General features: G+C 39.7%; 1 protein-coding gene across 5 annotated transcripts in view; it reads right to left on the bottom strand.

Moving 5' to 3' along the window:
- Positions 1-17,453, bottom strand: part of RBKS (ribokinase) — a 93,184-nt gene that overhangs the window by 43,947 nt on the left and 31,784 nt on the right. For all 5 annotated transcript variants that reach the window (XM_041755103.1, XM_041755101.1, XM_041755104.1 and 2 more), the window contains 3 exons: positions 16,603-16,665; positions 13,665-13,829; positions 4,906-4,997 (listed from right to left, as the gene is read on the bottom strand). In XM_041755103.1, coding sequence (XP_041611037.1) covers positions 4,906-4,997; positions 13,665-13,829; positions 16,603-16,665 — 320 coding nt within the window. The remainder of the gene's footprint in view (positions 1-4,905; positions 4,998-13,664; positions 13,830-16,602; positions 16,666-17,453) is intronic.

Below are 17,453 nucleotides of genomic sequence, written 5' to 3'. Positions count from 1 at the left end.
CTTTTAATAAATCTTAATGTGTTATTTTATTTGCCTCAGATGTTTCTCTTTAAAGAAGGTGAATCATGCCTTCCATAGATACTATTTAGCAATGTGCCTCTTCCATTAACGTAATTTCATTTGTGTTGATATGTGTAGCTCTACTTCTGTTTAACTGCACAGTTCCATATAGTACAGATATATTACAAATATACTAAAGTTTAAAAAGATCTATTCTCCTTTTCATGGACACCAATTCTTCCATTTTCCCCTTTTACAATCATTGAAGTATTGGATATTCTTATCATGTATATGTTATCTGTCTTTATTCCCCTCTGGCTGTTTAAGAATATTTTTGTCTATACTTTTCACTTTATGCAGTTCCATTAAAATGCATGTTAGGAGGGAGTTATATCTATTTATCTCAGGTGATACTTTTTTTTTTTTTTTAATTTTTTTTTATTTATTTTTGATAGTCACACAGAGAGAGAGAGGCAGAGACACAGGCAGAGGGAGAAGCAGGCTCCATGCACCGGGAGCCCGATGTGGGATTCGATCCCGGGTCTCCAGGATCGCGCCCTGGGCCAAAGGCAGGCGCCAAACCGCTGCGCCACCCAGGGATCCCTCAGGTGATACTTTTTTAAAAAAGATTTTATTTATTTATTTGAGAGAGCGTGACAGGGAGCAAGAGAGAGCATGAGTGGGAGTGGGGGGGGGGAGGATCAGAGGGAGGAGAAGCAGACTCCACATTGAGTGGGGAGCCGGATGTGGGACTCGATCCCAGGACCCTGATATCATGACCTGAGCCAAAAAGAGAGTCGGACACCCAATGGATTGAGTCTACCATGAAACCACTGCAGAGGCAGGATCAGTCTACTGGGAACCAAAGTGTGGGATTCCACAACTCAGAGAGAGCAACATGAGCCTGCAAATGAGGAAGCATAATGCTCAAAAGTTATCCAACAACATCAATAGTCTTGGATGAATTTTCCCAAGACAAAATTCAAATAATGAAACAATGCCAAGAAAGACTTTAAAATAAGTATGACTGAGATTCTCATTCATTAAAAAAGGAGATGAAAGACTCCTAACTCTGGGAAGCGAACTGGGGGTGGTAGAAGGGGAGGAGGGCAGGGGGTGGGGGTGAATGGGTGACAGGCACTGAGGGGGGCACTTGATGGGATGAGCACTGGGTGTTATTCTGTATGTTGGCAAATTGAACACCAATAAAAAAATAAATTTATTACTAAAAAAAAGGAGAAAGTAAGTGTGAAAGAGAAACAATTGAAGCAATGATATGTGAATATAAAAACCAATCAATTAGAAATCTTGAAAATGAAAAAACACCTTTGAAATGTTTCTATTATTACACTTATTAGGAAAAAAAAAACACTCACTAGAAGATAAACATTAGAATAGAATGAAGAATTAGTGAATTGAAAGAGAATCTTGATCAATTCACCTACAAGTGAAAAACTCAATTCACCTAGAATGTATCACAGAAAGAATGTTTTTAATATTAAAAAGAAATTTAGAGAAATGAAATATAGCTCAAGCAATTCTAACATACATCTAGTTGGAGTGAAAGAAGAGAAAGGAGGGAACTAGAGAGAAACAATATTAGAAGAACTGTAAGGTGTTATCAAGAACTGAAGAAAGGCATGAGTCCTCAGATCAAAAGTAGATTAAAAGTATCACCCCTGCCTTTTCAGTGGTTTCATAGTAGCATCTGTTAGGCCCCTGAGGGTCTCTAAACCAGAGCCAAGTTTTATATCAGCAATATGGAGTTCCTGTTCTGCTGTTATTGGCGATATTGCCAATCTAGTCACATTCCTGGTCACCAGGTTAGCAGTTGGTCTGATTCCTTCTTGATCACAGGCAGTACCTCTGTCCTGTCTCCACAGCTTGGTAGCTTTACATAATGCTGTAGTCCGGGTAGCAGGCTTAGCAGCTTCCTCTACTTTTTTTGGTTAGCAGGGGAGTCTCAAGCCTAGCATCTCTGGGTTCCAGCAGTGGACACTGCTCCAGGCTCCCATGAGGGGCACATTTTTAGTGCCTATTACCCATTGGAGGTCCCTACCACCTATACCTGCTTCTAGCACACTCAGGGCTGAATGCTCTAGGATTCTGTTCCCTTTCTGATCTGTGGAGTTATCTTGTTTCTGAGCTTGTATCTTTTCATTGTCTCTTTGTGCATTTATTTATTTTTTTATTTTTATTTTTTTTTCTTTGTGTATTTATTTATCAATGGTTCGTCTGTTAGCAGAGAGAGGGTTTTTTTTTTCCTTAAAGAGAAAGAGAGAACAGGGAGGGGGGAGGGGAGAGGGAGTGAGAGAATCTTACGAAGCCTCTACACCCAGCACGGAGCCCGATGTGCGGCTTGATCTCATGATCCTGAGATCATGATCTGTTCCAAAATCAAGAGTTGGATGCCTAACCAACTAAGCCCCCCAGGTGCCCCCAGAGAGAGTATCTTAAAGCATGAATTTACATTATTATCCTTTTTAGAAGTCATCCATAAGAATCTTAATTAAGCTTTTAAAGTTTTTCTTTTTTCCACTGAGTGTCTGAGATCAACTTTCCTAAAGACCAAAGTTTGTTCATTTGTTCATTCAAAAAGCATTTACTAGGTGCCAACTATGTGCCAGGTACAATATAACAGAGTTACATAATTTCCAAATATAATTCTATCAATATATATCACACTATATATGTTCTTTCCACACTGTGACAAGGACAATCTTGTATTGAAACAAGGGGTGCAAGGGTAGACTTTCCTGCCTCAGTCAACAGAATGGGCCAGAAGAGATACTGTGTAACTTCGAAAGTGATGTCATAAAAGGCAACATGTCTTCTGCCTGGTTCCCTCTCTCTCATCCTCTGGATACTGTATCTTGGAACCCAGCTTCCATTGTGAGGAAGCCCAGGTCCCAAGGAGAGGTCCTGTGTAAGTGTTAAGTGTTCTGGCCAAAGGCCAGCATCAACTAGCAAGCATGGGAGTGAAGCATGATTCCTGCTCTCCACCCTTGAGTCTTCTAGGCCCCAGACATCATGGAGACAGACAAGCCATGCTGTGCCCTGTCTCAATTCCTGATGGACAGAAACTGTACAGGACACGAAATAATTACAGTAGTCCCCCCTTATCCACAGTTTCACTCTCCTTGGTGTCACTTATTCGTGGTCAACTGCTGTCAGGAAAGTAGGTAATCTTCCTCCTGTCATATCGTCAGAAGGTTAATAGTAGCCTACCTGCTGTGTCTCAAGCCTGTGTCACTCACCTCACTTCATCTCATCATAAAGGCATTTATCACCTCACATCATCACAAGAGGAAGACAGGTGAGTACAGGATAGTGAGATATTTTGAAAGAGAGAGAGAGAGAGAGACCACATTCATAAAACTTTCATGACAATATATTATTAAAATTGCTTTATTATTAGTTATTATTATTAACCTCTTCTGTGCCTTCTTCATTACTTAAACTTTGTCAAAGGTATGTATGCATAGGAAAAAAACATAATATTTATCAGGTTCAGTTACTATCTGTGGTTTCTGGCATCCACTGGGGGTCTTGGAACTATTCCCCGTGATAAAGGGGGATTACTATATTGTAAGCCCTGAAATCTGGGGGTAATTTATTATGCAACAGTAGATAACTATACAATTAGGATTACCCATTAGGGATACAACAGTGAATGAGACAGATGTCCCTAGCCTCACAGGACTAGTAATTCAGTGGAGAAGATAGAAGTATTTGAATAAGTAATTTGAGCTGTGATGAGTGTTTGAAGAATAAATATAGTGCTCTCCAAGTATGCAGCAGGGAAATTTAAGCCAGTTGGCAGTGGAGAGTAATCAAACTTCTTATTGTGCAATAGCTACTATTTCCCACAATCCCTTTCTCCTAGCACAAGGCCTGGCTATGGTGGTTGCTCAAAAATATTGCATAACCTGTTGTGATTTGTTAAAATTAGTTTCCTGTGGCAGTCTTCTTTTTTGTTTACTTCATGTTCTGAGAGATAAAATTAACAAAAAGGCAGGTCGGGAAATCCTGGAAACATTCATGCAGCCTTCTTGTACCACATGGACAATTACTATTATAATTCTTTAATTACTAACTTTCTCTCTACATGTTGCATTGTATAATAATATGTCCTTCTTCCCAATGTGGAGAGCAAGCTCTGGTCTAAAATGGTCTGGCCTATAAAAAGGAGGAATACTGAAATTTTCTTCCTAAAATGCTTCAGAATGGATGGCACCATCTGAACATATTGATCAGTATTTTATGCAAATCTATACATTATGATCCTCAGGTGGTCTGGAAGGGCCCTCTCCTAACAGAGTGGCCCCAGAGGTCCTTCCTGTGGTATCAACAGGGAGCCTACGTCTGTACACCCATGCAGTCCCAGGGTCTTCACAAGAAAATGTAGCAAATGCTCCAGGGGTCCTATCTTAATTAGGGTTGTTAGGCCAGCTGAATTTGAATTTCAGATAAATAACAAATCATTCTATAGCACAAGTACATTTAATATACCACTTGTTGTTTATACGAAATTCAAATTTAACAGGGCATTCCGGATTTTTTTTTGCTAAATCTAGCAACTCTAGTACTAATTAGTCCACAGAATGTAGAACAATTTAAAAAGAAAACAAACCACCAATAGCGTGAAGGCAGGGAGGGAACTAAAAATAGCTGAGGTTTGATAAATGCCAGATTATGGAGATGACTCAGGAAATCCGACCCCCCCCCCACCCAGAACTCACTAATTTCCTTTTCTCCACACCCTAGTTGTCTGACAATTGTTTTCAATGGGCCCAAGAATTTACATGCAATCAAACTGAAGTGGTTAGTACTGCCTCTTTGCTTCATCCACTTGCATGAAAGTCTTTGGCTTCTTCTGGAGGGAGCAAAACCTTCCATCCTTACCTCAGTTTCGTTGCAGCAGAACACATCTGAAAGCGTGTAGAAGCGAGGGTCCAGGTCAGCAATAGCAGGAGCTGGATTGAACAATGTTTTCACTGTAAAGAATGGAAAGGGGGGTTCAGCGATCATTTTTTAACATGGTGCACTTATAGACAGTAAGGGAAATCCCATGTGCAGCATTTTCCCCATTAGATGACAAATTGACTTAGAAAAGTCTGAAATCTCAATCTCTGTGGTGACCTAGTCCCAGCCCCTTTTTATTTCCATTTGCTCCCTTTTTCACTTTACAACATTTCAACTTCAAGGGCAAGCAACAGTATCACAACCAAGGTGATTACAAAGTTATGTCAAAGGGCAACATTAAATTTTAAATGCTGTGACATGAAAGGACATGTATGGATATGAACATTCAGGCTGATGAAAATTTTTGTTCATAAATCCATTTTCCAGGAAAAAAAAAGAGATGTTTGGAAAGAAGTAATGAAGAGATATAAGAAATTTCCTGGTAAGAACAGGAAGTAGGAAGTTCATTTACATATGTAGGTTTTGTACACCTATGCATGTCTTCCAAATATATCACAATTACTCATGCAAACATGTACTTTTTTTTTAAGATTTCATTTTTAAGTAATCTCTACACCCAAGGTGGGGCCCAAACCCACAATCCCTAGACAAAGAGTCCCATGCTCCACCAACTGAACCAGTTAGGCTCCCCAAATATACACTTTTCACAGAAGCTTACGTTCTTGGCTTCTATGAGCAACCTGGAAACATAAAGAAAGCTTGAGAATGGAGGATAAATTCGATCTGAGGCTGAAAGCTAGCTCAGACTATGAGCCTATAAGAGAAGGATGGATGGGGATAGCAGACAGGGAAAATGAGAATGTCATAGCATTACAGTGTTAGAAGAATACTTACATTTTTCAGAGGAGTAAAGTGAGCTTCAGTGAGGTCTAAGGTCATACACTGGGACACAGTTAAGCTGGGTCCCTACCTGGGGTCCTCCAGCTTAAAGTCCAGTGTTTGGGGGATCCCTGGGTGGCTCAGGAGTTTATCGCCTGCCTTCAGCCCAAGGTGTGATCCTGGAGTCACGGATCAAGTCCCGTGTCTGGCTCCCTGCATGGAGCCTGTTTCTCCCTCTGCCTGTGTCTCTGCCTCCTCTCTCTCTCTCTCTCTCTCTCTCTCTCTCCCCCCCCCCCCCTGTGTTTCTCATGAATAAATAAATTAAAAATCTTAAAAAAAAAAAAGTCCAGTATTGGTCATCTCTAGGCCAGGACTCTGTTTATAGCAGTGCAAACCTTCATCCCCATTTATAGTATTTTAAAACAATGTTTGATGTGGAATTTTGAAAAAAAATATATATATACATTTTAAAGTCTTTAGAGATTACATTCACAGGAAGCTCCCTCTTTGTCAAAACACTTACTTATCCACCAGAGGATCCAACTAGATTGGTTGGTCTTCTTTTCCTCTACCCAGGTCCACTGACTTATGTGTTTAGCGACTCCAATCTACTATGGACCCACAGCGTAAAATCTTCTACCTGCATTTCTCAGAGACCCTTCCAGAACAGTGGCTCACAAACTTAGCTGCACATCAGCATCACTAGGAGACCTCATAATGTTGTGCCCGAGATTGCACATATGAGAAACCACTGAGGAGCCGACACCGATGCAAACGCATGAGGGTTTATTTACAAGCTTGGGTCCAAGTGTACCCGACACAGTGGAGCAGGGACTTGGACCCCGAGATTAAGAGGGGTAGCAGCTTTATTGGGGCCAGTGGCCCATGGGATACGCAGAAAGTTGCGCAGTCATGTCGGTCCACATGCAGGTGGCCAATTGAATTACATCTTACCCTAGAGTACCCATTTGAGCTGGCCTATTACTTTGGTCAGAATTGGCCCGCAGTTTTGGCGGGCACAAGGCAGGGTTACATTGTCATGAGCCGATTTCCGATTAGGGTGTGCCCAGCGGCTTGACTAGGGTGGGGCAGTGCCTTAAGCAATAAGCAGGTCATGTGGGTGTGATACAGGAGGTGGCAGGTGCAGCACAAAATGGAGTTAGTCCTGCTCTGCTTGTCCAGGGGTAGGGGATTTTTGTTAAATTTCCTGGGTCCCACAATTAAAGTGCATGACTTTTAGGCTCCACCTCAAATCTGATTAGAATCTCTTGGGAAAATGCGCACACTGATGAGTTGTCCAAGTGGCTTTTCCACAGCTGTCACAGCACTGATCCATTCCACGTTCTTGGGTAGATGCTTATCAGCACATGGCTAATGGAAACTGTCCACTACTGCCTGGTGAGGCTAGCTTGAGGCTAGCTAGTTTGCTTCTACACCTTCCTTGGTCTTAACATTTTGGTTTGGTTAGTGGATCTTGTCCAGTGGTTTACAGGCTAATGCTATTCTCACATTTTCATTATTTTAGAATCTAGAATGTCCATCCACAAAAATTCTATGGTATATTTTTGGCTGCTCATATTTTTGTACAGGTCATTGTGCAGCTTAAATTAGAAACTGGGTGTAAAAGCCCTCTGTAAACTGTAGAGTGTTGTACAAGTGTAAGGGATTATTACTGTTATTATATTGTCCTTCACACACAGCCCAACACCCCCGCCTGTCCACCCATCTCTTTTGCCTTCTGTTGGAATTCATAGCCTGGCAACAGTCTCTCATTGGTCTTCCCGTTTCTGCAAGGTCTTAGAGATGTCAATTATGCGTAAAGGCCCTCCATGCCCAGCATTCCAACACACCCATCTACTTTTTACAGTTCCAGAGCAAATATATTGCTCCTATTTTCCTCAAATGGTGAAATTAAAAAGCATTGCTCATGTATTGTGATCTCCAATCTGCACGCAAATGCGTTTGAGCACAGGGTAGAGCAAGCTACCCGTATGGAACAATAGCATTGAGCTACTCTTATTAAAGTTCCATTTTATCTCAAAAGAGCCCTGATCCGCCAATTCCTTTTCCAAATCTCTCCCACAGAAACACATAGGCATGCAAAGTGATGCTCAGCTAGTTTTTAACAGAAAAAAATAAAAAATAAAAAGAAACCTAAGCTTCTATCAGACAGGATTGGTTAGGAAAAAAATAGCTCTAAAAGAATACTCTGCTGCTGTTAAAAAGAATGAAGGAGATCTCTGTTTTGTCACAGAAAATTTTCTATAATTTATATGTGAAAAAAAGGAAGTTTTTCTTTTTTTTAAGATTACATGTATTTATTCATGAGAGACACAAGAAAAGAGAGAGAGAGAGATCGAGAGAGAGAGGCAGAGACACAGGCAGAGGGAGAAGCAGGTCCCATGCAGGGAGCCCAATGCGGGACCAGATCCCAGGACCCCAGGATCAAGCCCTGGGCCGAAGGCAGGCACTAAACCAGAGCCACCCAGGGATCCCAAAAAGAAAGTTTTGTAATAAAATCTTTAGTATGACTCCTCCTTTTTTAATAAAGCAAAGCATAATTGTATGTGTATTTACATTTATATACTTGGACAGAAGAGAAAAAAGTCTGAGAGGTTACTCACTAAACTAATAAGGATTAATTCCAAAGGGTGATGGGAATAAATCTGACCAGGGATTACCTGGTGTACACCAGGCAAAGACATCATTCTTAAAAGATGTGTAATATCTTACAGCAAAAATCAAGTCTATTGTGAATGAAATGATATAATGTTTGGCTGGTGCTTCAGAATATAACCCAAGGTTGCAGTGGGAGGGTGTGGGGAATAGTCAGTTAGGGTATAAATGCAACAGGATTGGCCATGTGTTGAGAATTATTGAAGCTAAGTGATAGTATATATGGGTTTACCATACTAGTCTCTGTATGTCCATATATATTTGAGATTTTCCACAATAAAAATAAATTTTATTTTTATTGTTTAAAAGATGTATCTATTTGACAGAGAGAGAGAGAGAGAGAGAGAGAGAGAGCTATCACAAACAGGGGTAGAAGCAGAGGGAGAGGGAGAAGCAGACTCCTCAGTGAGCAGGGATCCAACACAGGGCTTGATCCCATGACCCTGGGATCATGACCTAAGCCAAAGACAGATGTTTAACCAACTGAGCCACGCAGGCGCCCCTAAATACAAATTTTAAAGAAACAATTACACTGAATTTTAAGCAATAGAATTGTTGGAACAAGAAATCCTACAATTTAATTTGACCATAAATATTGTATAAAAGTCAATCAAATCAAGACACCTGGGTGGCTCAGCAGTTGAGCATCTGCCTTCAGTTCATCATGATCTAAGAATCGAGTCCAGCATCAGGCTCTCTGCAGGGAATCTGCTTCTCCCTCTGCCTATGTCTCTGTCTCTGTCTCTCTCTGTGTGTTTCTCATGAATAAATAAATCAATCTAAAAAAAAAAAAGAATCAAATCTTATCCGCTTATTTCCCTATTGAAGGAAAGCATTTTAACCAATGCTGGATGGTAATAGGCTGGATACCTAGGCTTAGAGTCTGACTAGTAAAAAAAGTTAGGGGAAAAATGAAAATGCCATAAAGCAAGGACTCTTCTTTGGCTCATGCTACCAAAAATAAACATAAACACTTTACCATGGTGAAAAAAATGTGAAGAATGAATAGATGTGGTTAATCAAAGAAGAATGCACGTTTGCAATAGATAAGGTGGGGGAAATGATGCCATCCTGGAACCACGTAAAACTAGAGACACAAGATGTACCATGGAGTAGTATGGAGCTGCAGAGGGCACTGACCACACCTAACGTAATCATTATTCATTACAACATTAAGGTGGGCTAAACTCCTGGTTGTCTTAACAGCATGCCAAAGACTGGCAGAAGAATGTCAGTGAGGAGCTGCATAGGTACAGAGCCAGGAGAATGAGGTGGAAGCTCTTTTTTTTTTTTTTTTTTTAGGTTTTATTTACTTATGAGAGATGCAGAGAGAGGCAGAGACATGAGCAGAGGAAGAGGCCGGCTCCCTTCAGGGAGAGAAGCCTGATGTGGGACTTGATCCCAGGGGTCCTGGGATCACCACCTGAGCTAAAGGCAGATGTTCAACTGCTGAGTCACCCAGGCATCCTGAGGTGGAAGCTCTTACCAGTGTTACCATGGAGGGCATGAACTGGACAGTTGAGAAGGCCATAATAACTTAGCTCAGAGAAATAGGAAGAAAGTCACCCTAAGTAAAGAAACTGTGGAAAGGTTGGGGTAACCAAAACGCTGTCTTGGCAGTCTCCCTCTGGGGGTTGTTTCCTGTGAGTTGAGCAGCAGAAACACTCAACACTTGGGCTATGTGCTGGACAATGTCACTGTGAAAGTCAAGGTGGCCAGCCAAGAAGTTTGGTTTGCCAAATAGAAAAGGACTCAAGTGTCATTAAAAGATATTTTGTGTCCTACCTAGAATTTGATCTTGGCGATCTTACAATCTCAATTATTTATAATTGTTCCAGTAATGTTCCATTTGCTTTGAAATGGATATAAAGACCAGACCCGACATGCATCACGAGCAGCTGGAGCACCAGCTCTGCTGTGGGCCTACCTCACAGCATCATGACCTAGAGAAGAGGGGGTCACTGAGGGCCACTGGTGCTGTCCGTTTAAAACCAATGCTTTCCTTTAGGTGAAGACAAAACAGAGTTCTGACACCATATATTCAGAGATGGGGGGGGAGGTGTCGGTTTCCTCTGTATTTTTAACAACTATATATAATCCAGTCATACTATGTATGTGCTTAATTCAGATAAGGGAGCTGTGATAATAAACCCAGAGAGGAGGAGGAGGAGGAAGAGGAGGATTATTTTACCTCCTTTCTTGTAGGTGGAATATTGCTGATTAGCACATAGGTAGTTTCATGGGGCAATGGACAGGACACGAGGTGCTCAACATATCTCTAAGCTTTGCCTGCTCTGCTCTGTGACCAGTCCATTCATATATCCTGACAGTAAACAGCTGCAAGAGCTCTTGGACCAGTACTGTTTCGCAGAGGCCTAGAACCAAGAACTGACTGACTTGCATGCGGTTCCCTATTTACTAAGGGATGGATTCTGTATTCAAACCCAAACTTCATGACTCTCAAACCAGTGCTTCCTTCATTGTATCACTCTTCTCTGATGTGAGAATGAAAACACATTAAATTCACACACACACACACACACACACACACACACACACACACACACACTCATGGTTATAGAGAGTCTAAGTTGCTTCTGGCTGCTTCACCAAGTGAAGACCAGCTGAATTCTGGTCAGAGGAGTCCATGTGCATGTATTTTATGGGAGCAGGTAAGAGATGCATCGCAGAAAGTCTCTGAGATGTGAGCTTCAAAAACACTCAAAGCTTAGGCTACGTGTTGAACAATATTACAGTTTATGGGTTTTACTTTTCTCCGTAAAGGCTCAGTTCCTTGGAATCAATGGGGTGTGGTAATATTTAAGGTGTGCTCTAGGACACAGAACTTGGGTCTTGGCATCAGAAATCTGGGTTTCTACACTGACCTTGGGTAATTATTTACATTTTCCTAGTGTATCTTCTCGCCTTCATTTTGGGAGAATGATGCCTGCCATATCTTTGTCATGCGGTTTTTCAAAGGTCAAATATATATGAAAGTACGTGGAATTAATACTTAGACATGCTGGCTCTTAGTAAAAATGTGGAATCGGCTAGTGCTAGTTTACCATCACTATGCCTGCCCATTCCCTTCCCCCTCCTTTTTTTTTTTTTAATGGTAGGCTTGAACTCATGACCTGAGCTGAGCTCAAGAATCGGACCCTTAACTGACTGGGCCACCCTGGCACCCTATACCACTGCCCATTCCTGATGCCCTAGGTCATCTAGCTCAATTGGCAGAGCTGGCTAGCAGGTGATGGAGGAAGCATTTTTGGACTCCACCCAAATGACAGCCCCAAGGTCAGGCTGTCTGCCCATTGGGATAATTCTAGCCTCACCTGTGAAAGATATTCAACTGTGGTGGCTTTACCTTTCTCTCCTCCACAAGCTGGGTAGTTAACCTGAAACTAGACTAAGACAAAGGGAAAAGTGATCTCTGAGAAGCAAGGGAGTGTAGGAAAAGACTATGCCCCAACCTGTAAAAGGAAAGACAGGAGCATGAATGAAGTGTCATGTTGTATTCACATTGCTCAATTCAGATGAACACGGTGTAGGCAATGCTCACCATAAGCATTAGACTCTATCTGTGACACCCTGAGAAAATGTAACCAAATGGGTTTTTGGCTTACTTAGAATACTTTCTGACAGCTTTGAGTCCATTAAAAATACATTAAATGTCAATGAGAATTTACCACAGCACGTTGTTTTGCCAAGAGGAAAATTTGTTAAATCTGGACATACATTTAAAAATTCTCTACAAAATCATTTCAAGTAACTTACTTTCCATTTATTGCTTTATAGAATGCTGGAGATTTTGGGAGAAACCACTTATACACACACACACACACGCACACACACACACACATACATTTACTGTTCTTTTTCTTCTCTTTTTTAGTTTTGTATCTTGATGAGAAAGTTTTATGTGGAAAATTCAAAGTGGTTCTCTCTCTTAAGTCACAGAATTATGGCTGCAGTATCAAGAGGAAGCCATTGTTTTAGAATGGCTACGATCTATTTTGATTTTTTTCGATGCTGAGATCAGGATATTATCCTAATTTAAATTTCAAGAGAGAAGTGAAAAGGAGAAGAAATTTGGGATTCGTTTAGATATATTACATCATGCTCAGCATCATATTTTATTTTGTTTCATTCTTAGAACAATTCTGTAGGGGAGTATTTCTACATGCTCTTAACAAACAAGGCTTAGAAAAACTGTATCATTCTAGAAACACCTCAAAGCTAAAAAAGGATTCTAATTCAGAAGATACTTTGCCCACCAGTCAGTGGTGAACAAGAAGTAAACACAAAGAAACTCTTTGGATTTTTAAAGAGTTTGTGATTTGCTGGGGGTGGAAGCAGGGAGTGAGCAGGAGGGCAGACGAGTCAACATTAGCCACACGTTGATAATTGTTGACACTGGGTGAAAGGTTTCGTTAAGCAATTCTACCTGCCTTTGTGTGTTTGAAAATTTTCAAAACTGAAGGTCAAAAACCAACTAACTGCTCAAAGGACGTTGACAACATGGAAAATATTACACGTAAATAATCTTTTCTGGTTTATTGAACAGAGATGGAGTTTTACAAAAAAGAGAAAGAGCTAATCTTTAATTCCTAGAGACATTTATCAAAATAGACCTACCAGGGCAGTCATTGTACATGACATGTAACTCGACCTCTGCTTCTACTTTTGGGCTATGGGCTGTTTCTGAGGTTCTAGTCACTACTTGTATCATCTCCGCTAACTAGATAGAAGATTTATATTGTGGGGTATCAGTAGTGCTACTCAGGTTATGTTTTACCCTGTTTGTAAACTTTCCTAGCTACAAGAAGATTGTGAATCTCACAGGTGGAAGAAAGGATATTTTACTACAGGGAAAGTATTGCTTTGCTTAACTTAAAAGGCTACCTTTTATTAAATTAACAGTGATAAAAGCTTTTCTAGGGGGCACCTGGGTGACTGTCGGTTAGGTGTCTGCCTTTGGCTCAGGTCATGATCCCAGGTCCTGGGATCAAGTCCTACACTGGGCTCTCTGCTCAGCGGGGAGTCTGCTTCTCCCTCTCCCTCTCCCTCTCCCTCTCCCTCTCCCTCCTGCTCGTGCTCTTTCTCTCTCTGTCAAATAAATAAAATCTTTAGGAAAAAAAAAAAAAGCTTTTCTAGGAAGAATAACAAATAGGTAAAATCACCTCCATTGCTGTGGGCCATCGTCAGGGCTTCCAAAGATGTTTCTGGAGTTATTTCTAACTGGCAGATCATGACTTTGGCTTTGTTAATGGTCGTAGCTGCTTTCTTCAGGTCTTCAGTATTCAAAAGTAAATTTGCTCCAGCCACTATAATGATGATATTTTGGCCTATAAAGATTTTCCACATATTTATATTAAAAAACAAACAAGGAAAAAAAATAAAAATAAAAAAATAAAAAACAAACAAGGCTAAGTAATGATATTCTGCAATGTTACAATCACCCTTCCAAAGTCATCATGCTAAATGTATTATAAGCATTAATTTTGACATTTTTAGGTGATTCAGGTGAAATTCTACATTCCTACTGTATCTTCTTTTATGATACCCCTGCTCTGTAAAACTGATATTATTCTGACAATTTTGAGTAAAATCTAAAAAATAATTCCCCCATCAGGGGAATGTATTCTTATATGTATGTATTCTTATATACAAAGAATATATTCTTATATACAAAGAATACTAGCTGGGAAGAGATATATAATATACTTTAAAATGGTTGGTACAAGGCATCTGGTAAAGATTCCGAATCCTAAATGACAGATGTCATAAGGATACATATGGACAGGAGTGTACTTTCCCAACACTAAAAACTAAGGCTCTGTGGTATGCAGTCAGTTCATGTGTGTACCCTAGGGTATTCTGAAAATCAAAACATATTTTATAATATCTAACAGATGGGAAATTGTGTTAGATAACCTAAGGTCGAGAGAGAGATCTGACCTATGCTGTACCAGATCAAACAGTAGCAGGAGTAAAGAATCTTACATACTTATCACTTGGACCTACTCTCTACAATACCACCTAAATGGGGAAGGATTAGGGGTGCATTTTATCTGTTAGGTGAACTCTTAAGAGCTGTGCTGTCCAATATGAGAGTCATGAGTTTAGGCCACACATGGTTGTTAGCACTTGAGATGTGTCTGGTGTCTCACATCTTAAGTGAGATGTGCTTCAATTGTACAACACACAGCAGATTTTAAAGACTGAATACAAAAAAAAAAAAAGAAGGTAAAATATCTCATTAGTCTTTAAGAACATTTTGATTACATGTTGAAAAGACGATATTTTAGATATATTGGGTTAAGTAAGTATATTAAGATTAATTTTACCTGTTTCTTTTTACTTTTTAAAATGTGGCTAATGGAAAATTTAAAATTCTGTATGTGGCTTGCGTTGTATTTCTTTTGGACAGCACTCATCTAGAGGGACAAGTTGTAACAGTCTTTTTTTTTTTCTTTTGTGCTCCAGGCTGCTTGTGATGGTCTTGTATAGACATGACCTAAAATTACCTCTGAACACAGAACACATGCTAGCCGATCATCTTACCACAGATGTGTCTGTTGGCCACAAGGAGGACTTAATAAAGCGGAGATGGTTCAGCATAAACCCAATCTTGGTACTGGAAAAATTCAAGTACCCACACACTGAAAGATGGCATATCTCCTTCCTTTTCTCCTTTGGTGACCTCATTCCTTCTGCTAGAGTCAACTGCTGCTTCTGTGTTGCTGACTCCAGAAATCTATGTTTCTGGCCTGGCCTTGGCTGATGAGCAATAAGACCAAGACTACAGCTGTCTGGTAGACATTGCCATATGGCAAGATCATTCATGCCTCAAATTTAACTTGTCAAAACTGAATTCCTTACTTTACCTTGGTACTGATTCCTTCACTTAAGGGAGCTGATGGTCCCCTCTCAGGGTATTTGTGTTAGCTCTTCTATGACAATCTATATTCTCTATATATTTACATATGTGTTATGTAAATCAGACAAGTTCTAGCATAACAGGCATCTAATACACGATATTAAACTAATCTTTGCATGGGAAGTGTAGTATCTTGCTACACTGATAAGCAAGAAATGGAACTTGAAGATATTCCTAGAACACAAAAAAGAAGTTTAAGACAGGGAATGAGGGGCTGTTGACAGCAATAATTATTTAAGATGTAGCTTAAAGGAATGAACATAGACTGTCTATTGTTAAACATTTTATCTTCTTTAAATATAACACATATTTTCATTGTTGTTATTGCAACTTTGGGATCACTAGAATAGAGTGAAAAATACCATACCTTCTGTGAGAAACAATTGTTTGAAACTCTATTACAAATCAAAGACATATTATGACAAATCCTAATTTCACAAAATGCATGCTGACTGCCTATAATGCATTAGGTTCTGTCCGAAGTGCCCCATGAAATGTCTGGTCCTTCAGAATATTAATTCTGAATTAAACAATTTTACATAGTTTTTATATATATATACTTAAAGTAGTTGGCAGAAATTATGAAGACTTTACTTGGGGGTAAAGGGAAGTTACTGTTTTTATAGACAAATATTTCAACTGTCGCAAGGCCCTGTGACAAATATAGTTGTATATATCGACTTTCGAGATTTGATTGCCATTTAAAGAGCAAACAAAATTGAACACAAATGATAAGTTAGAAGTAATTAGTTGCTGCCATTTGCTCAGTAAATATTCTATAAATATGATTCATTAACTTCCTTGTGCACCTATCTATTTACATTTATTTACCTAGTATAACTGAAATGACAGATGAGAATACTTAACTGCTTTTAGAGACAAATATCAATTCTGAGTTCACATGGAGGGTAATGGGATGCTTCAGGATATAAATATTATTTTGAGGCAACTTAACACTTCCTATGTATTGGATGGACAATTTTATATTTAAATGATCAAGTTGGGAAGTATAAATAAAGGGAAATATTCATAGTTAGATTGGAAAGACCACACTTGAGGCCTTGGAGTGGTGGGTATGGTAAGAAATCCATAGGATTAGGGTAAAAACTGATGCTCCTACTCTAGTTGTGGACATGAAATGCTTCATGAAATGACACTCCAATATGCGAAACACGTACCTTCGTTATTGACAATTATAGAAGCAGTTCCTGTAGCAGCATCTTGAGTCTGATATGTAAATTCTGAGAGAAAAAAGAAATTACAATCACGTATATACAGCCTGGCATGGATAATCTATTTTAGCAATTTCAATGCACCACTCATCTTTGGAAAAACTTTTTAACCTTTAACCATCTGGAATGATAAAAGAAATAAGTAATTAGTGCTAATTTATACCCATCACCTATACATCAAGGAAGACAGAAGCCTTTACACTCAGTTGCACCTTTGCTCTACATTAGTAACAACCCAGCAAACCTACCCCACTCTCAATCTGCCCAAATTATTCATAGCGTATACATCTGCATTTTTCTAGACCACCATATTTCTTTTCTTCAGTGAAAGAAATGACAGAGTTGAGTGAGAGATTAAAGGTCAAACCTATACAATGAACTTGGTTGCGTTTCTTCATAAACTTTGCATTTCATCAAGAATCATGGTCTGGATCATCAAATGGAAGTGTTGATCAGGCGACCTTTGGCAGCAAAAGCCTTGAAATGGAGCCAAAGACCTGCATTCTACTCCTGGCTGTAGCTCCAACTAGCTGTGTGCTCTTGGACACATTGAGAACCAATCTGGCCTTCAGTTTCTCTTTTGTGCAATGATGGGATCAGCTTCAGTGGTTTTGAAGATCGTTTCCAGCCATGACATTCAATGACTTTTCTTAAAATATCTTTTGTGAATGCAGCACCTGTTTTTTTCTTGTCACCTGCTTTTGAAACATTTCTACGAGATGAAGGTTTGTAACCTCCTATCATTTAATTCCCATCTGGAGGAATGTACATGAAAAGAATTAACCAAACGACATTTA

Source organism: Vulpes lagopus, chromosome 5, assembly GCF_018345385.1.
Source record: "Vulpes lagopus strain Blue_001 chromosome 5, ASM1834538v1, whole genome shotgun sequence".
NCBI lineage: Eukaryota > Metazoa > Chordata > Mammalia > Carnivora > Canidae > Vulpes > Vulpes lagopus.
Note: the sequence above shows the minus strand (reverse complement) of the source record. Positions and strands in the feature narration are given on the sequence as shown.